A 21,297-nucleotide genomic window follows, 5' to 3' on the forward strand; every position below is an offset into this window, starting at 1 on the left:
TATTAGCGCTGTAACGATTAATCGATCAGTTTTGATTTGAACGATTAATCTGTTTGAGTAATTCTTTCAGGAAAAACATCCAGTTCCTTAAACGTGTATATTTTTTTCTGGTTTCTTTGCTCCTCCATGACAGTAACTAAATGAGTTGTGATTTGACGACGTCGTCGTTATGATCGTCATCGTTTTGTGACCAATTCGAGAAAATTATCGACAGGTCAATTGATTAGTTGCCGCCCCCTTTTGGTTAAAATGCAGAACAAAAGAGACCAATGCCAAAAAAAGAAATAGAATAAATAGATGGGATCTGTTGTGAAGCTGAAGGCGCTTTACCGTATGGCAGCGCTGCGAGGCCCTCTCCGTTAGAGTAAGGGGTGGTCATCTTCTTGTTCGTCATCACTCTAGCGGTGGCGTTATTCACCTGGACACCAGAAGAAGAGGTCAGAGGCCGAGTCGACGCAGTTTAACAGAAAAACAAGCATTGAGGAATTATCAAAATGATGCAGGATCTAAACTGTTTTATCTGAATGTATTCTGAGGGAGATACTCTGTACGTGGTGATCAGAGTTGTCGTATTGAACTTGAAGTGTGAGGTGTCATTACACGTGAAACAGTCGTTTACTTATGACGGAGGTTAATTCTGTTGATGAGCAGCGATGGTATTTGATGCATGCGCTTCTTTTGAAGGAGAGAGACATTGAAAACGAGGATCCTGGTGAGTAAGTCAGGCAGTTTCGGACACAAACAATGCAACCATTGGCACACAGAACAAAGAAAAAAAAACACAAAATATTTCAGAACGAAAGCATTCAAAAAGAAATCCAAGACCAGTTTAGTGCTACCTTTTTCCACAAAAAAAAATAAGAGGGAAAAAGAAGGTGAATTAAGCGGCAGATTCATCTGTTGAACACAATGCAAAAAAAACATCAATCAAGGAGTTCATACACAGATTACACGCAGCCAGTCAAGAGCGCATCACATCACCAGAGGTGAGCCAAACGAGCCAATCAGCAAGCATCAGATGCAGCAAGAGACCAATCAAAAAAAAGGTTCGGCAGCCCTCCCGATCCAATACACACCATACAGAAAAAAGAGGAGGGAGGGAGGGAGGGAGAGCGAACGCCAGAGAAAAGACAGAAATATAGAGGGATGCAGGAGGAGGAGCCAGTCCACATGAAGACACAGAAACACACAAACATGATGTGGAGGAGAAAGAGTGAGAGTGAACAATCCATTCAAATGTGCAATTCTTCTAATGAACAAACGACAAGATGCGATACACACAAACAAAATATACATCTGACCGTTTGTCTACATTGGGTCTAACTGTACAAGAGCAACAATGGATGAATGGAGCGAGAGAACGACTACAGAGAGAGAGAGAGAAAGAGAGAGAGAGAGAGAGGTCTAGATAAAGACAGAGAGGATGGGGGATGCAAATATCATTCCTCAAAACAAAAAACAAAACAAAAAGTAAAATGAAAATAAAAATCAAACCATGGTTGTGAAACACTGCCAGGCATTCCAGATCAGTGTCGCACACCAGAGAGACCTCGAAGCACACAGACCACCAACACACACACACACACACACACACACACACACACACACACACACACACACACCATCCAGAACCAAACTGATCAGAAAGTAAAACAAGGACACCTCGTTACGGGCATCAGGACCAAGAAAAAGCTGCACGGATTCTTACGTTTGCTCTAGTGGGGTCAACCAATTAATTTGTGGCAGCTTTTTTTTTTTTATTATAAAAAAACTCAAATTCTAAAAGTGTGTGTGTGTGTGTGTGTATATATATATATATATATGAAGAGTAGCTTCACTTTGAAGTAGAATAAGCTTGCATCCACTATTCCTGCACATTTCTATCTTAAATATGAATGTAAGTCAAAGCTGCCCGTACCTCTACAACGGTCTGCAGTCTACAAAGTGGTACAGAGAGTGAGGGTCAAGTACTGCGGGACACACAGACAACTAGAATCTTCTCTCCGGCAACGCTAACAGAGCACTCATGCGTCGGCATGCTGTCCCGCTAAGGTGCAAGAAGGAAATGCAGCCGCTGGCCGACACGACACGGAGAGATGACATAGATTTACTATATTGCGTCGCACAGGTGACGAGAAAGAAGAGTAAATCATGCAGGATACGGCTCTGGAATTAAATGCTGAATGCAGTTAGAGAAGGTGATTGGAATGAATGCTTAAGAAGTGGTAGTCAAAGTCGTTGCACTTGCAGATAGATGCAGTACATTCAGTAATGCAGGTGGCCGTTATACCGCCATGCGATCAATGGCTAATCTCGCTAAATCGTTTCATTCACCACCTCCCCGATCAATCACAGGATTAGCCAATTGGGTTCTGTCGTTCATTCATTCATTCATCCAATCAAGCGGGCTCCCTCCAGTAAAGGAGTCCCTCTCATTTTGGGTGTTGGGTGCATTTTATTTCACTATTTTGACAGATGGGGTGGGGAGGGGTCATTCAAAGATGATGCCATGTGTACACAACTTACCGTTGCCAGGGAAACGGCGTGAGGACACGCGAGCAGTTACCGTGGAGACTGACAACAACAACAACATACAAAAATCATCAGGGAAATAGAGAAAAATATATGTAATAAAGAAATGATGAACCAAATAAGTAAACAAAATAAAAACAAAAACAAAAAAAACGAGGTAATGAAAAGCAACCCCCAACCATGTGGTAGAGAGGAAGTGATGCAACAGGTCATGTGTCAACAGTCAGCTGCAAGTATCGGCCATTTGACAACATTCTCACCTCTACTGGTTAAAATAAACAAACAAAAAAATAGAAAGAAATACCACTACAGACACAGATCATAGAAGTTGATAATGGGGCAAACAAATGAAAACAGAGAATGTCAGAAATAAAAATAAATCGGCCTTGGGAGGGAGGAGGGGGACTACCCGTGTTATATATTCAAATAACTGACTAAATAAATCACTCAAAATCAAACTTAACCTCCAATGTTTATGCGACTACATCACAGGGAAACAGACAGAGATGGTGGGTGGACAGCAGAGATGCAGGTGCACATGGAGACACACAAACTGGGAGAGACAGACAGACTGGCCTGGTGAAAAGAGAGTGAAGAGAGATGGAGGAGAACCAATAAATAATAAGGAAGGAAGGAAGGAAGGAGAGGGAACGACAGCTATCTATTGCGTACTCCTCGTGTTTATTCCCTCTCCGCCCTCCATGTTTTTTTAGTCCTGCACACCCACACAGAGACAGAGAGGAGTGCAAGACATTCGAGAATATGCATGCAGAGGAGCTTTAGTAGCGAGTCAAAAGAAAGCGTGATTTATAACATTTAAAAAAATCAGGAGCCAGAGCAAAATGGCGAAAAGCATGGTGCATCTGATTCTCCAAAAGGCCAGTTGCAACTGAAAACCGAGCTCATGCTAACGAATAAATGAAATAAAAAAAGATGTCACAGCAAAATGCACTTCCATGAGATCTTTTTTTTAAATTTGTATTCCCCAGGAGTGGTGGATGCAACCGTGTGTGTAAACATTTTTTTTTTATCTTGCACGCCTGAATTTACACCTATTTATGAAGCATCAGAAATGGCACACTTCTCACGGCAGACTCATTTCAAGACTCAAACTGGCCCCTGAAAACCCCATCATGCATCAGTCGGTTAACGCATCACACCTGCTACCCAGAGGCACCCGTGTAAAATCTCCTCGACGATATCTGACCTCATGACCCATCCATGCAACATACAGTAGCCTCTCAGACACCGGCAAGCACAGGAAAAACAACCAAGGCTATTAACTGCCCTTCCAGTCATTAACACAACCATAAACCAAAGATGGCCACTCATCATGATCATGGAAGAAGTGATGATGGTCATGAAAAAAGGTGCAGGAAAACCAAAAAAATAAAAATCGAAGAGAAAAGATCCTACATGCTGTGACATAAGCGGATATCGACCGCGTCGTGTGGCCATGCCTGTTTGCGTAGCCGCTCCACACAGCATGCTTTGCAAACCACACAGCGTTAAGATCAAGGTGCAATGGACAGCCCACAACAACATCCACAAAAACAACAACAACAACAGCATAAACATCGACAGGAAGTGCCGCCAGAGGAGACGTCTGTGTGCGGGGCCCCGCTGCACCATGCTGTAGTGAAGCCAGAGGGGTTAGAGTCAAACACATACATCCACCCGGAAAACCCTTCGAGAGACGACCAGAACAAACTCATTCTCATTGTCGGACATGGAAGGGGAAACAGAGGAGAAAATGGTCGGCGTTTCTATAAAAAAAAAAAAAATTTAAAAAAAGAAGAAAAAAGAGGGGTGGGGGCAAGGGTTGGGAGTTACCTCGATTTTCCGGCCTTCCACCAGCGTGCCGTGAAGCTTCCCTCGGGCCAGCTCCGCATCCGCGCTCGTCTCGAATGTTACAAAACCAAAGCCCTGAGAGGAGCCGGGGGAAATGTGAAGGAAGAAGAAGAGGGAGGGAGAGAGCAAGAGAAGGTTGAAAATGGATGGTGAGCTTTTTTTGCTGAGCTCGTTTTTGCACAACAATTATTCAAGATACTGCGTCGTTCCCGTTCTTCGTACCTTGGACCCCCTCTCGTTGAAAATGATCTCCACGTCGAGGATTTTGCCATATTGCTGAAAAGGAAAATGAAGACGCATGTAAGTCTTGTGCTGCATCTCACCACAGGGTGTCAGCACTGTTCAAGCATGAAGAGCTGGCAGCCAGCCAGTGCATCATGGGCTTTTTTTTCTTCTTCCTTCCACCATGTCTTCCTTGCCTCTGCTCTTTTCTCTGCACCACATTTTAGACGCATTCCTCTCGCAAAAAAAAAAAAGCTGATCGGAGGCCAGATTTTTTTTTTTTTTTTTTTTACACCTATTGCTCGAGTCATCTTTCTACAAGATGAACATGCGTCTGGTCAAGGTTTGGTTTTTCAGTCAAATCTTACAAACAAATAGATTCCTTTTATCTACAGATATGGCTGAGCCTGATATTCTTATGAAATCTCTTTTCGAGGACGGGACACAAACCGCCAAAAGCAATCGACACGGTGCCGACGTCGCCGCAGCGCTCCTTTGATTATTTGAATAACGACATGCTTTTAATCCAAAGCTACTTTTCTTGGTTACTGTTATGTGATGACGCCTATTGTGTTCCTGCGGTCTGCATACCCCAAACATTTGCCGTAGGTCAGGGTCTCTGAAGCGGAAGGGGATGTTGGACACGTGGAGGCGTTTGGGGGTCCCCTTGTCCGAGTCATCCCCAATGCTCCCTCCGCCGCCGACGCCTCCTGAGCCGACCACTGACGGACCGTCGATCTGAGAGGACCCGTCCACCTGCTGGGAAAAGAGGAGGCAGAGTTTTATTACACAGGAAACAATTATTCATTGATCGAATCATTTTGTCTAGGAGCATCCTTTCCCAGAATCCAAAGTAAAGGCTTACAGATTACGCTTGTCCAAGCTGGAAAGAGAGTAAACGTGTGTGGGTTTCTATTATCAGCCTTCCCTTAATTATATAGGTGGGGTGGATGATGCCTGTCACCAGAACCATAACACAATACAGTTGAATGGACAGAGAGACGTTTCAATAGAAACTAAACATTACAGCCCTCACGCACCGTTGGATTGGACGTTATTAGCTTCAGCTAAGTATAAATACAGCAATCGACCGTCAGTCCTGTGGACAAAGCGAAGTAGTGGATATATAAATATTACAGCAGTAGAAATGTTACTACTAGTCTGTTTATTGTTTAATGTCATGCACCACCCGCCAAGATAAATTCCTTGTATGTGAAAACATACGTGCCAACAAATAGTTCTGAGTACCAGCAGTAATTCACACATCCACTATTCTGTCCCTGTCCAACGTTTGCTTCAGCCTCTCTAAGCTAATGCTAAGCTAGCAGTTCAAACGGGCCAGAACCAGTCTTGGGTTCGAATGTTTTGAATTTGTGATTATGTCCATCTTTAAGAATATGTTACTTTACACATAAGAGAGGTTGTAGATTTTTTTTTTTTACTTGAAAAGGGAGAATGGTATCGACTCTGTAATTGGTAGAGTTCAGTGATTCAGTCAAGTTCAGTCAACTGATTTTCACAGTTCAGAGTTTGTATCATGAGAAGTCAGATTGGTGCATCCCATTGATTTACTGTTATTTCTTAATCTGTAACGTGCATTGCTCTCTCTTTCTCTCTTTGAGCCATAGACCTGAGAGGAAGCAGCGGGGCACTCACCTGGACACTGACGACGTTGGCGACGCTGTTCGCCACTCCTCCGGCCTCCACGGGGCCCTGGACGGCTCCCGCCGCGTACAGGCTGCCCCCGTAGTCCAGGGCCAGGCCGTTCTGGGGGGGCGGCGGCGGAGGCGGCGGGAATGAGGCGAAAGGTGGAGGAACGAGTCCCTCCTGACCGCCAGCACTATCCTGAGAGCCCTGTTTGGACGAGAGGGAGAGAGAGAGAGGTGAGGACAGAGTGAAAGCTAAAGTAGCCCACTGGCTAACGTCCACAGTACCTTTTACCGAGAGCATCACCCGACTGCACAGACACCACTTCTCCAAGAGCTTCGGTCTAAAAAGTAATACGGACGTGGATATTAAATTTCCATTTCCCTGCATGTACGTGTCTGTGTGTGTGTGTGTGTAAATGTGTGTGTATAAGTATCCACGCCCCCCCCCGGCTCTCCACCCATTAAATATTCACTGCAGCCACATCTATTATTGAGGGTCAGATGCCTCCAAACTCCTCGCTGTACAATGGCGAGTGTCTAACGCCTGCACACACACTCACAAACGCCTCCGTGCACAAAAAACACCTTTGACACGCAGACACCCACACACACAACTCAACGCTCACACAAAGACCAACTGTTAGTAAGGAAGTATGCCCAAGTATTTGGTGAACATTATTATTACCCCCCCCCAGAATGAAGAAAGAGAAAAAGGAATAAAAGCAGCACCGAGTGCGTAGGAGAACAATACAGGCTCCCACACACACACACACACAAACGCGACACAAGGCAATAACACAACACACATTCCTCGGTGTTGGCAGTGGGGCATGGATACCCTAAATGGTAACAGTTAGAGCGCGAAGGGACGGGAGAGAAGAAGAGGGGGGGGCATGGGATGATAAAAGGTGATGAGTGATGTTGGAAGCATGGCCCTGCCTCTCATCCGTCGCTCCAGAAGATAAACCAAACAATCGCTGTCTTTCAGATCTTTTTATAACTCGGCGAATAACGACACTGGATGCTCGATCAGACTGTAGCAGCACGGATGTATTAATAGCTGCGGCTACAGCCACGCCGCTCCGCTGCTTTCAGAGCCAAGCGCCCCCCCACTCCTGCTAACCAGCACGCTAACATGCTAATGTTTGGCCGGTGTAATGTTGGTCGTGTTTATCATCTGAGTGGAGCAAACTGAGCCGAATGCCAAATGCAAAACGGAGGAGGAGGATGAGAGGGAGGGCTTTCTGAACCGTCTTGTTAAAACTCACCTTCGTATGATACTCCATGCTGTGAGAGCATGGCTTAAAATATATTAATAATATAAATAAAAAATACATCAAATCGGACTTTGACGGGACAGAATGATTAAGTCCTCGACTTGTTTCCATCGTTGGCCCTGGCGTTTGAACGGTTTGATACCTAGAAAATAGAAGAGAACTAGAACGGAACAACTGATTCAGAAAATAAAAAAAAATGTAAATAGAAGATTATAATATAAAAGTATTACATAATATCTATATAGATATATATGGCTAAACAATGGCTCTTGTTCTTTCTCCGTATTCTTAGTCTCCCTCTTCTTGTTCGCCTCCTACTTTAAATCATTATTATTTCCATTATTATTAACAGCAGAAGTGGTAATAGTATAGCAGCAGAGACAGGCAGATATAATAATAACAACCAATTAGTAAAAGTAATATTCTCCGTCTTGCTCTTCTGTGTATCAGAATAAATGGGTCTCACCACTAAAGAGACGCCATGCTTGCTAGACATCTGCTTGGCTACATTGACTTATCGTGTGTGTGTGTGTGTGTGTGTGTGGGGCGAGCGAGAGAGAGGCTGCGGCGATGCCCATCTGAGTTGCACAATAGATTTCTGTCCCTTTGGGAGTGTTAAAAGTGCGTGGGAGGGTATACGTGTGTGTGTGTGTGTGTGTGTGCCATCTGTCTCCCAGCTTTTGACCTTTCTCGGCGTCACACCTGTGACAGGGTAGCTGGCCCCCTCGCCTCAGTGACAAACCGGGGTGAAGCGCGCGGTCGACACGGATCACGTCGGTACCGTGACGAGAGAGAGCGGTCGCGGGCCGAGCCGCACCGAGTCGGCGTCTCAGTCGGACGGAGAATAAGTCAACCGTTACAGCGGTGCGCTTTTTCACGGGTAAAGAGGTCAGACAGATTTTAACATATAGCCCTTGGGGCGAGGACATGTGCGATGGACGTTGACTTCATTATTTATTTCCTGCAAACGCGCATCCGTTCATCCTGAATCTCTCGGCCTTGAGCTTTTTACTTCGGCCGTGGACGAATCAGAGAGAGGCTGGTTTTGGTCGAGGGAAGCCGTGCTATGCTCACCCTTCCCTCCCTTAAGGGCATCAGAGCAGGGAGCACTGATTTGTTTGAAACCTAGTTTTAAAAACACTATTCTATGTTTGTTTTTCTCCATGAATGCGCAGTGCTTAAGAACACATTTTTCTGAGGTGTGACAAATTCAAAACATAAATGTTTTGCTTTACCTGGACATGTATTGTAATAACAAATGTCGGAAGATAGTAATTGCATTTTGTAACATCCTTCAGGTCCGTGCTTTAAGTTTAAAAGCTCCCCTGCTGCGCTCCATCAGAAACTACTTCACCTGAGGGACTTTTTCCTTCCGATGTCGGAGCGAAGGAAAACCGCATCAAGATGCTTTGAACTCAACCTTTCACGGCTGCAGCGCCTCTGTGATTTCAGTAATTGTGCCGAGCGATCCCGTCACCCCCCCCCCCTCTCCCGGATAACATACAGCAAGTGTGGGTTCATCATTAATCTGCCGCTGCACACGTCCTCCTCTCAGAACCCAAACTGCCGCCGCTCTCCCGCCAGGTGAAGAGTTTCCACCTCGGCCGGATCAGAAGCCGCGTCCTCCATCTTCAGTGCCTCGCACTCGAGCCACAACTCTCTTTTTCGAACTTCTTTCACATTATTTCCTTTTGAAATGGCAGCTGTGTCCGCTCCTCTGAAACCCTGCAGCTGTATGAACCTCTTCCAATCTCATCCACAAGCGTCCCAAATTAATATTTTTCGAGAAGGGAGAACATCCTTCACGTCTCACCTTGGTTTGCTCATTGTTCACACAGACTGTCACTGTGCCCTGTGATCGTTTTGCAGTAACTATAGATCGAAATCTAGTTTTGTGCAAAGACAATGTTCATTTAACAGCATTGTATTGGATAGATATGGATTTACAAGGCGTTTCCATAGATTACTCCATCCTTGTTAAAGCATTTTCAGTTAAAAGCAGTTGCAATTCTCTGCTCCATTAATTAACAAAAGCTTTAAAAAAAAAAAAAAACGGTTCATATGCGAAGAATTTCCTCTCAGTATCACCGCTACATCACTGATGGTAATAATGTGAACACGAGCTGAAATCCTCTGATGAGACATCCTGAATTCATTACATTTGAGAGAGAGAGACAGAAAAAAAGAGAAGAAGAGGAGAGCAGAATGGGGGCTTTTAACTGCGGGCGACAAAACACATTATGTGCTAAATGACACAGCGGTTGGCGTCGCCTTGCGTCAGCCCCGGCTCTGGATCGACCGCATTGGCGTGGCGGTAAAAGGCGAGAGATGGCGGGCGGAGCGAACCATTATACCCGGCTGACGAAGAGAAATAAGGGAACCTGAAACCGAGGGAAAGTTGATCAGCCGGGGTGGGGTCAAGTGGTGAAATGGGTAAAGAAAGAAAGAAAGACAGACAGACAGACATTAGTGTACCATGATATTTCATGATAATGACATTTAACTTTCAAATTCACTTTGTGGTTTGTGCCAATTAGCACAACGACTAACGGCTAACAGCATCATCGCATACGCAGTAAACATTAGCATGTTAGCATTGTCGCTGTGACTACGTTAGCATGCTGGCGTTAGCGCTGAGCTCAGGTCTCGTTTTAACATGGGGGGTGACGATGCAGATTTTCCAAAAAAGCCTCTCCCTGAAGTCGTTCTCGGTTGTCGAGTTGAGGACACCGCTCTCTTTAATCCTGCTTTGGGGCGGCGGGTTCTGAAGCGTTTTGATCGTCCCGACCAGCAGTTCACTGGCAGCTGAAGTGCCGTCTCACAAAAGCACCAGCATGACGCTTTGGTCTAGTTTTTCCAATCTGATGCTACGGTGTATTTTCTGTGCTACTTGCTGCAAAAGGGATTTTCTTCCTCTATGGGAGTCTGGAACAATGAGCAAAAGACGGAGAAACCCCCCCACCCCTCCCCCTGTAATAAGAGATTGGTGCAGAATATATTACCGACTACACACACCCAAAAAGAGAGAAAAAACATTGTACCTGTTGGTGACATTTGTTGGGAAAACTACCCTCCTGCTCTGCATCAGAATGCTCATCACGGCTCCAGTGTCGCCGTACTCGAGTCCCAACATCGTTGACTCACGACACACCTCACTCATCTACTGATGAGTCAGTCTTGGACTTGGCAAGCTGTGATGCAACTCAGAGTGATAGTGACTTGTATTTTAAATACTGCACGCTTAGGACTCGAGACACACACACACACACACACATATACATATATATATATATATATATATATATATATATATATATATATATATATAGCGGCTGCAACACTGTGTACTGCTCCCTGAGTCTACACCTCCGATGGGATCATGACCCCCTCCATCACAGCATCCCTCAGAAACAGACTACAGCCTAGCAGGGGAATGGACAACCCCGGCTGTTGCTGCTCCTGTTCCTTTTTCGCCCGACCAAAATAGAAGCAGGAACACGAGCCAAAAACAACCTTGTATATTTGTGTTTGACGACCGGCCTTTTTCAGAGGAGATCCATTTTAGCCGCATCTCCACAGCCCCGCTCTCTCTACCTGATGCACCGTGTCAACAGCTCCGGTATCTACAAGAATAGCGTGCTGCTTGGTTTTATTTTTGTTTTTTTTCGCTCTCTCAAAACCGTCAAGTTCTGAGGCTTTTTTCTTTCTTTCTTTTTTTGCTGACTGCGAGTGGCCTTTGTGCTTTCGCATCAGGATAAAAGCTTCTGCTGAGTAAAATGCACATGGATGGCGGGATGAGAGGAGGGAGACAAAGGGGGCATTCCTGGTCAAAGCTGAAGAAAAGTGAAGCCCTGTGGACAGACGAACTGGAGGCCGAGCATTTGGGCCAGCACTCGGGTTTTTTGTGTGAACGTTGCGTTTGTGTACACGTCGTGTGCATGTCGGCGCGCTTGTGTGCGTGCGTGTGTGTGTGTGTGTGTGTGTGTGCTTCCGCTCCCCTGCGGAAGGCATCAAGGGTTGTGTAAGTGTGTGCGTTGGCCAGGCAAAGCCAGTGACTCAGAGCGGTAGCTGTAGCAGGCTTACTTTCGGGTCAGTTAGCATCAGCAAGTGTGTCTGAGGAGACATGTTATAAAATGTGCTCGTCTGCAGCAGTCTCACCCGGCTACAGGAGGAGGAGGAGAGGAACATGGCTAAGAGCTAACTGGGGCAACACCGGGTCATTTCACTCGAATAATGACATTTCGGTAGCTTACTTTCTCGGGGGCCCTGCGGCACATTTGGTCTGTAGCCTGAATCGGCAAACTTGATGCTGGAGAATGTGATTCATGCGGTTTAGCGACAGCTCACATTTTGGCTCGATAAATCACATTAAATGGGGAAGTTGTGCTCGGCTCAGATCTTGGCTTCCGACTCCGTGCTGATGCTACCCGAGCTGCGAACAGCTGGGGAAGCGTTTACGGCGAGCCTGTGGCATACCGATGAGCCAGGAGACACCCTCTTGTTAATCATCCCCTCCTCCATCGCTCTTCCTCCTCCCCCCCTCTTTGCTCTTCTCTTGCTGACGTTCTCCCTTTCCTCCCACTCTCTCTTTCTCTGCTGTGTGCTTTTCCTCTTTACGCTTCATAAAATCCAGACGGGACTCTCGCAACCCCCCCCCCCCCCACCACGCATATCAATCAAGCCCATTTTGCTTCATAGCAACAAGATATCGCTGATGCCTGGGCTCCTCCTCCTACACTCTCCTCCATCTCCTTATAGGGTAGCGTGTCTGCTTGTCAAGCAAACCCCTCCCCGTCCTTTTCCTTCTAGGGTGTCACGTGACTCAGAAACATTTTCTGCGAGACCCCCTCCCCTTCAACATACATGTGCGCAGGGGTTCTCGCAGCATCACTGGCTGTCCTCCCTCCACACGCTGTGTCAACGATCTGCTCGGCAGCATTTTTATGAAGTAAATATTTAAAAAACTAAACAAAAGAAGATGATGACATTATTGGTCCGCATCTATTGCTCATCAGGAAGGCCACACGCCGACCCAAAACAAACACGCGTGCAGGTGAGCACACAGACGCAAGGGAACGGAGCGCGTGTTTACCCAACATGGAACCAGCTTCTTCCAATACAATAAAGGCCCTCGAAAACGAGTTGGTCCCGTTTTGGAGCTCGAGCCGCGATGCTCTGTGACAATAAAGCACTCGTCCGGCTGTGGAGCGGCGGTTTGGAGAACGTACACAAAGCGTGCCGGCCAAAGAGCCGGCGAGGGCAACCCCTCTCTCTCTCTCTCTCTCTCTCTCTCTCGCCGCTTCAAAAGGGGAAGGTTCTTTTGAAATTCGGCGCAGATGCCTCGCAGCGAGCGCTTTTTTCTTTTTGGAGAGCCATTAGAGATGCAAATGTCTGCGAAGGAAGACACGGCCGTTACAGCAGCTCCAAGGGTTTGGACAATTTCATAAGCATTATTTTTGTTGTGTTTTTCCTCTCTTCCCCCAGAAGCATAGTGCAAAACAAAACAAAAAAGGTGTTTACCTCACATGGCTCTCCCGTCGACATTTTCCTCACTCCACGAAGCATTTAACAATCCGATACAAAATGAATGACTCATGCAAGTTGCCACGGCAACACGGCTCATTGGGATCATTTACCGACCATCATTGTTAACCCTGCGAAAGAATCAATAACAAGATTTGTGGATGGTGGGAGGTGCAGGAGGTTGGGTGAGGGGGAGGGGATTGAAACCGCATGACCCGTTTACAGTTTATGAAAGCGTGGCAGTGTGTGTGTGTGTGTGTGTGTGTGTGTGTGTGTGTGTAGTTTTGCAGCAGGTAGGAGTCTCTCCCTCGCCTTAGGGCACACGCTTAGGTGGGGCTTGAGAAAATATTTCAGTCTTTTGCACCATGGAGCACCAAACTCTCTAAATAACCGCCGTCAGAAGGCAGCACACACTTAAACACGCACGCACACGCGTAACTGCAAAGTCAGCTCGACAGAAATTGCGTCACAGAGCAAACCAGCTCTCTCCAGTTGACCTCATATTGTTGCTCTCCATCCCTTCCAACTCCTTGTTTTGCCCATCTCCGCATTATTTCAGCTTCCTCATCCACGGGCTTCCCCGCCAACCTCTGCCGTCACCTTAAAAAATAAATCAATGTCTCTATTCTCCCGCTCCCCATTCTCACTCTTTTCCCGGCCCATCCCCCTCTTCCAGGGGGGCTCTTAGACGGGGAAACATTGAGATAACAGCTGCCAGGGCCCCGGGGAGAGCGAGAGGAGGAGGAAGGGGGGGAACGAGGTCAAACAGTAAAGAGAGCAGGAATCCAAGGTACTGCTGAAAACGAGAGGCGCACACGCTGGAGGGACTGACTCACGCCGAACGAAACGTAACGATATGAGCGAGACAACAACTTCGCGGCCCACTGTGTGCTTCTGTGTGTGAGAAATGTGTGACACAGAAATTACAGTGAGGAGGTGTTGCTAGCGGAATAGGAGAGTATGCAGAAGGGGAGGAAGATAAAGAACAGGAAGGAGACAACTGTTCTGTGTGTATGTGTGTGTGTGTGTGTGTGTGTGTACACCTGTCCTTTTCGCTCATGGGGCTTGAGCGACGTACTGAGACAGCTGCAGAGGCAATAAAGGAGAAAGACTCCCTCCCCTCCCCTCCCTCTTCCTTCACTGTTTCCACTCCGAAGAGAGTTTACCGCAGAAACAGCATACTGCTACATCCCGCTGAGCACACCAACACGCTGCACTGAATGAATCTTCTGAGCATACATAATACATGGCAGAGCGCCGTTTCTGGCGCTGGCAGAATCGCTTGATGTTCAGATTGCATGCGCTCCTCGCCCTCCGGGCAGGAGAGTAGCACGCCACCGCGCGAGCGTTTCCGCCGCGACGGATCATAACCGTACAGCGATCTCATCTCTACGGCGCTTTCCACTGTTCGTCTCCCTCGCAGCAACCAGGGAGCACACAGAGTCCCCGGCGCTAGACTGGACCACTCCAGCAAAAAATAAATAAAAAAAAAAGGGGGTCAAGAAGAGTCCTCATCTGTTCGCAGTTAATTAACATTTCATGCTCGGCGACAGCGCTGCCTGCGCTCCGCGTACAGTGGAGCCGGGCCGCGGCAAAAAGAGATGCAGCGGACGAGCACAACGGAGGAGGACATTTATAAAAATAAAAAAAGAAGAACAGAGGAGAGAGATAAACACTCACCGACAACACGGTAGGATAGTACAGCCCCATCATCGTATTCCGTGCTACAACTCGAGACCGTCGTCGCTCCTCTCTCTCTCTCTCTCTCCCCGATCCCGTGTCACCTCACCAGCTCAGTCTCTCTCGTCTGTCTCACGGATTCAAAATCTCCCTCTCTCTGCCCCCGCTCGCTCTCTGTCTGCCATGCCAATCCCCCCTCTCTCCTCCTCCTCCTCCTCCTCCCTCCTCCTATGCTGGCCTCTGTCCCTGTCACTCTCCCTCGCTTGCTTGCTTTCTTTCTTTCCCTTCCTCTCGCTCTCTGCGTCTCTCTCTCTCTCTCTCTCTCCCACTCACTCTTTTCTTTCCCTCTCCCACTCGCTCCTTCCTTTCCCTCTACCCCCAGCCTTCTGTTTTGCTGCTGTGCCCTTGCCTGCTCATCTCTTCTGTCTCTTCTCCAGTCCGCCTCCTCCTCTCCCTCTCTATCTCTCCCTCCTCCTCTCTCACCCAGATAGCCTGACGCACCCCCACCTCCCTCCCTCCCTACTTCTCTGCCTCTGTCACACCTGCAAACTTTCCCCTCCCCTCTGCTTCCCTCTCATGTCGCAGTCCCTCCCTCCACTCTCTCTCTTCTTCTGTTCTCTTTCTCCATGTAGGTGAGTTAACTGGGGCTGCTGGCACCACTGGGAGAGGAAGTGAATACTCTCTCCTCTCTCTCTCTCTCTAGCCATCTCTCAGAGATGCACCATGTTACATAAACGTGCTGGCAATTTACATGTTTGTCTCGTGTTTGAACGAGCGGCCAACTCACTTTCCTGTAGAAGGCACCCGGACTACGTTGGACCTGAAGACGTTGTCCTAACCCTCCCAGCTCTGCTCCAGTCTCAATGCAGCCACATTACAGGCAGGACCCTTGAAGCTGCACCAACAGGGACGCAAGGGAGTGGGTGCTTGACTGGTAACTATCGTGCACAAGAACCATAATATATCATAATCCTAATAGTTGAACTGGGGCCCATCGTCACCAGGCGGCAACCTCCTGTGAAGCCAATGCGGAAGAGTCTTAAACGTGCAATCTCTCTACTGGCCAGCAGGGGGCGACTTCTCTGGTTGCAAAAATAAGTCAGATTGTATAGAAGTCTATGAGAAAATGACTACTCTCGATTTATTACCTCATCGTAAACATGAGTTTATGTCTCAATCTCTAGTTTCAATACTTCTTCAATACAGCGTGATGTTCATGTAGTAAATTATGGCCATTTAGAGTCAAATAGACGCAGAGCAAGCAGAGCATGCTTTAGGGCGGGACTACTGTGATTGACAGATTACTGCCGCTACCAGAGACGTAAACAGCGTCTTTAACTCACTTCTCCACATTCCAAATATTTCACTGGTTTCAAAAAGCCAAGATGGCGACGACCAAATGACCAAACTCGAGGATTAAAAAACCAGACAGTCTAAACTAATGGGTGACTACTACGTCCACTTCCTGTTATACCAACCGTACACCACTGTGCACCAATCAATATTCTTTGTATTCAAAATGGTTAACAATGGGCTTTAGCGTTTCAGCATCTTTCAGCTCATTGTTTCTTCTCACCACACCCATCAACCCTTTTTTTTAAATCAGCATAAGACAGCCGTTTTCAGTAAAAGAAAAGAAAAAACACTTCACTACTTTCCCGGCACCAAACCGCAGACAGAGACAGTAAGCATGTGTCGATCATGGTGGAGAGGAGCATTTAGCGGCGTAAGAGCCCGATACGTTTCTCAGACACATTTAATGACACGTGCGTGGACCACTGGGGACAGGAAGACATGCCTGGAGGAGCCGCTCCGTCAGAACGGCAACAGAGGGGAACACAGAGAGGATCCATCGCGTCACATTGGGTTTTTTAAAGAAAAATACATAAACCCACAGTGTCCTCCAAATAGGGTTATACTGAACATTCACACAGTGTTTGCCTTCAGCGCGGCATCCGACACACGCAAGCGCCGTTTCCTGGGAGACAAGGAAAATCTCGAGAGGAAAATCATAGATTGCAAATAATTACATTTTAATAATAGAAGGTGGCTATATCTGGGTTAAATATGAGGTGGAAAATTGTCTTATTTTTTGCAACTCACCGCAATATTTATATACAACGCCCCCAAAACATTACTTTATTAGATATATTTTTTTAAAGAGAAAAGTTTCATATCCCCTCACACTGCTGCTCTCCAGGCTCCTCCCTTTGATCGCATCACTCTCACACTGCTGTTGACAGTTTAGCACCTCGGTGTTGGGGGAGCCTCCGCTGCCCGGCATTGTTTTCTTCCCTCTACTGTATGACCTTTTAAAAGAAAAATCCTGGTCAGAGGCCGGTTTACACCTCCGAGTCCCTGAAGCCGCACTTGACAGACTTCTTCACGCCCAAACACAAGAGGAACACTTTGGCCTTCAGGATCATTCTGCGATCTTCATCATTAGCGAGGAAGCGGCTCAAAGCCGCATCACCTCGTGGTGAAATAAATAAATAAATAAATAAAGTAGAAAACAAAAAAACAGATGAAGTGCAGATAAGAAGCCAGAGGTTGCTGGGCATCGCGGAGAGCGAGGGATGAGGGGATTAAGGGCCGAGCATCAGAGGATGAGTGGATGAGCGGAGGATGATCTAAGGATTAACCACATAAACTGAACCGTCTAATAACACAATCAGCAGGCTAATACAAACACGGGTAAACAGACTGCGGCCTTGCAGTCACACACAAAACAGACGGTTCCTTTAAAAGATGCATTAGCTTTTGTTTGGAGGAGAAAAACAAAGAATAAGTTGGATTTAAAAGCTCAAAAGATGGTGAATGATAATGCTGATCGGAGAGAACGGAGAGGAAAGCGGTGGGAGGGAAGCTGGGAGTGAAGGGTGTGGAGGCCCGTCGTCTTCTACACGACTGATTAGAATCTACACCCCCACCTTGTGGTTCAGAGCGCCATAAATAATGCTTTATGAATAGGAGAGACGGATCAGAGGAGGAATAAAAGAGGGTGGTGGAATATTAGAAAACATGGAGTGCGAGTCCTTACCTGACTATGAGAGGGGTAGCCATGGTAACCGAGGGTCAAAGGGTCGTTGTTCTGCAAGAGAAGAGAGCAGACTTTTTTTTTTAAATACGTGGCAACTTGATGTACAGGAATGCCGTTTTCAGTCACGCAGTCGCACTCGCCTCCGCTCTTTCACACTCTGAATACGACTTGGCGTCACCGTCTCCTAATCAAATCAACACACGGCGACACACACACACACACACACACACACACACACAGGGTGGGCGAGTCAGATCGTGCGAGCGGGAGATGAAAGACGCCGGGGCGGAGGGGAAGGTTCTCTCGCCGCGGCTCTTAAATCATAAATAGGTCAGGGGTGTCGTGAGCCCTGATGCAATCTCCGACACATTCCTCTCAACGCTCTCTCTGGCGGCGTCGGGCAAAGACGGATGCGTCGAAACATCTGGTGAGTAATTGCAGTTTAACAAGACGCATTAAGAGAGAGAAAGGAGAATTAGTTTGGAGGCAAATGAACAGAAAGAACGTCCCCTGCGCCCCAAAATAGTTTGTAACTCGCTTTATTCGCACTCATAACACCGTGTTCGTGCTTCTATGCTAATGTGTTCCATTATGAGAAAGGGAGCTTTACGCAGCAATTACAACGCGCTTTGAAGGGGGGAAAACAGATTTGCCGTCTCTGGCTTCATATCGCTAGATTATAAAACAACTCGGCTCCTCCCTCTGCCTCCCCTCCACCACATGATCTTCCTTTCATCTGGAACCAATGTCCCTCATCTGCGCCGTCCTCGGGGGGAACACTTTGCTCGCCGTGTTTTACGGCTTCAGTTCGCCTGATTAATATTGTAGCCATCTAACTTTGGACCCCGTGGGCCATTTCCGACCAAAACGAAGCACAATGTTTCCAAATGCAAGAGGCAAAAGGAAGCGTCCGTGCAATGAGAAAAAAGGAGAGAAAAAAAGCAGTTTGTGTGAGTCTCTCAGAGCCAAAAATGTACTTAGCGAACTGGCTTTCAGAGGCAGAAGCTCTAAATAATGAATCACCTCTTAGAGGCTTGAATAACATGAATAAAGTATAAACCTTATTTTACAGCGAGGCCAAACTCTAAACACAACGCACTGCGGGCGAGGAGTCAAGATCAAAACAAACTCCCTCCCCTCCGGAAAAAAAAGAGATGTTACGTCAAAAAAAAAAAAAGGGGGGAGACTCATCTGTGAACATCTGGAATTATTATGAGAGGCTGGGGGGCGATGGGAGAGCTGAAAATACAACAGGAAATGGACAGCAAAGAGGGAAGGGGAAAATAAAAAATATTGAGATGGAGGGAGCAAAGACAATGACTCATACATGAGCGGAGTCATGTGCTTAATTTCCTTAAGGAGCTGGGAGGAATGAGAGGCCGCCAGAGTCGAGTAAGCCGAGTGCGTCTCACTCTCACCACAAGCTGTGTACGATAGTTTTAATCATGCTTTTGAAACTTGTTGTTTTTTTCTTTTCTTCTTCTTTTGTTTGGTGATGACAAATGAAGCGCAGCTGATTCTTGTCTGGGGGCGGTGATGATGGTAGTGTTTTATTTTTATTTTTAAAAAGGGGGAGGCCAAAAAGAAGAGGTTGCAGGGGAATACCGAGTGAGCAATCAGGAGAAAGTAACTAAATGACTTGATGTCAGCAGATGGCGAGGAGGGAGGGAGGAGGAAAGGCGAACACGCATGGTTGCATGCACCGTCCTCCATCACACCATCTTTTAACGAGGAACTTCTACTCCTCTCTGAAAACCACGTGCGGTGGGAAATGTCCGCGCGTGTGCGATTTGTTTTTGTGAGAGCGTGCAACGTCTAATTGAGTAACGAGACCCGTGTCCATTCCCATCGCGCCTTCGGGGACCGCTGCTCTTCTGGCGTCTCGCTGCTCCGTGAGAGAGACATCCTACCTGGCTGCGGGGCAGAGGATGTGAATCCATTTCCTCCACAGAGCACTTGTGTGCTAAACCTCCGAGCAGTCAGTCGGGCCATCTGAAGTTTATAGGGATGTACTTCACGTCCCTCTGGCTTTCCGCGGTAAACCTACACATGCTTTTTATCCCCAAGAGGATGAGAGCTGCGGGACAAGCGGGTTTTGGAAGCCGGCTTGACAGTTCTGGCATCATAATATTCATAATAATCATTGTCATCAGCGGATAGCGAATCATAATCAAACTTGTGTCCGTTGATCCGCAACTCAAGATAAAACTGGTGTTTTTAATCCCCCAATTTATTTCACATTTGATTGGAGAAGATTAGTATTTGCATGTAATTATTTACTGCACAACATAATTGCCCGTGATGATTACTCTCGGTGATTATTATTTCGCTGAGACATCGCTCCGCTGAAACCAAAGCCCGAGCCGGCACGGACTCTTCGGGGTCATGCCGATGCCCATTTTTGTGGAGAATGTTGCCTGCTGTGCATTTCTTGTTCGAGGTTTCATTATATCTGATGAGCACGTGGCTCTGAAAACACCTGGTTAACTGTGACAATCAACACATCTCTTAATCTGAAGCATCTTTATGTGATTCATGCGAACGGCTGCTGCCTGCTAATAATGATCTTGTTTATTAGTCGATACACACACACACACACACACACACACACACACACACACCTGATATATCTGCCAGTATTATCCACCACAGATGGATAATGTTCTACATACGTGTACAAATTAATTCTGAGCCCGACGCATTCATTTTTTTTAATGGAAATAAAGTATACTTTTACAAATCAGCACTGCAAGAGTGACAAATCACTTAACAGTAATTGACACGTGAGGATAACAACACTAAAAGGGACACTAAATCTGCTCCCCCGGAGCAGAGCACTAAAAACCCACAGCCGACTCAAACAGTCAGCAGACCCTCAGCCGGCAGTTCATCACAGAAGGGGGAAGGAAAAAAACGGACCCAAAAACTAAATAAATGTTCTCAACTCGGCAGCAAGAGTTCATTTTTCTCGCTGACGTTTCTCTTCCTATTTCAGCGCCGGGCCCCGAGATGAAAGTACAGCGGGGTGATCCACCTACATTAATGTCCAAATCAAGTCATTTGTCCTCGGCGCTGTCACCCCCCGAGGGAGGGAGACCGTATTAGGATAGGAGAGAGCCCCGGTTCCTACGCAGGGACAACAAAACATGAGCCGCTCAGCAGCACGCCAGATGGATATGGAAGCGGACAACCACCTCAACCACCTCGACATTTCTGACGCGGGCCGGGGATGCTGGGTGTTATGAAACCTCCCCGCTGTCGTCGTGCCATTAACAAAGCGCAGGACTTCCCCAGTGCAGAGCTGGAATGCAAAATAGACTTGATAAAAAATTGGGAGCACTCTCGCTGATGGCCTGTGCCGCAGAGGACTTCATATTCATTTAAAATCCATACTATTGGATGAGCACAGTGCCGGCTGCAGGAGGTCAGCGGCTAATGTCTTTGAGCAGCAGTGAACATTTCCTCTCATACCGTTGAATGCATTCGGTTAGTTCCGTTCGCCCGGCGCTAGCTCAACCGCACC

At 47.0% G+C, this 21,297-nt stretch overlaps 1 protein-coding gene across 1 annotated transcript in view; it reads right to left on the minus strand.

Moving 5' to 3' along the window:
* rbfox2 (RNA binding fox-1 homolog 2) overlaps positions 1-21,297 on the minus strand; it is a gene marked incomplete at its 5' end in the record, with an annotated part of 29,894 nt that overhangs the window by 6,227 nt on the left and 2,370 nt on the right. Inside the window, 6 exons of the mRNA XM_079220061.1 lie at positions 331-418; positions 4,366-4,458; positions 4,606-4,659; positions 5,197-5,361; positions 6,262-6,459; positions 17,775-17,825. Of these exons, the coding sequence (XP_079076187.1) occupies positions 331-418; positions 4,366-4,458; positions 4,606-4,659; positions 5,197-5,361; positions 6,262-6,459; positions 17,775-17,825 (649 nt within the window). The remainder of the gene's footprint in view (positions 1-330; positions 419-4,365; positions 4,459-4,605; positions 4,660-5,196; positions 5,362-6,261; positions 6,460-17,774; positions 17,826-21,297) is intronic.

Source organism: Taurulus bubalis, assembly GCF_910589615.1.
Source record: "Taurulus bubalis genome assembly, chromosome: 6".
NCBI lineage: Eukaryota > Metazoa > Chordata > Actinopteri > Perciformes > Cottidae > Taurulus > Taurulus bubalis.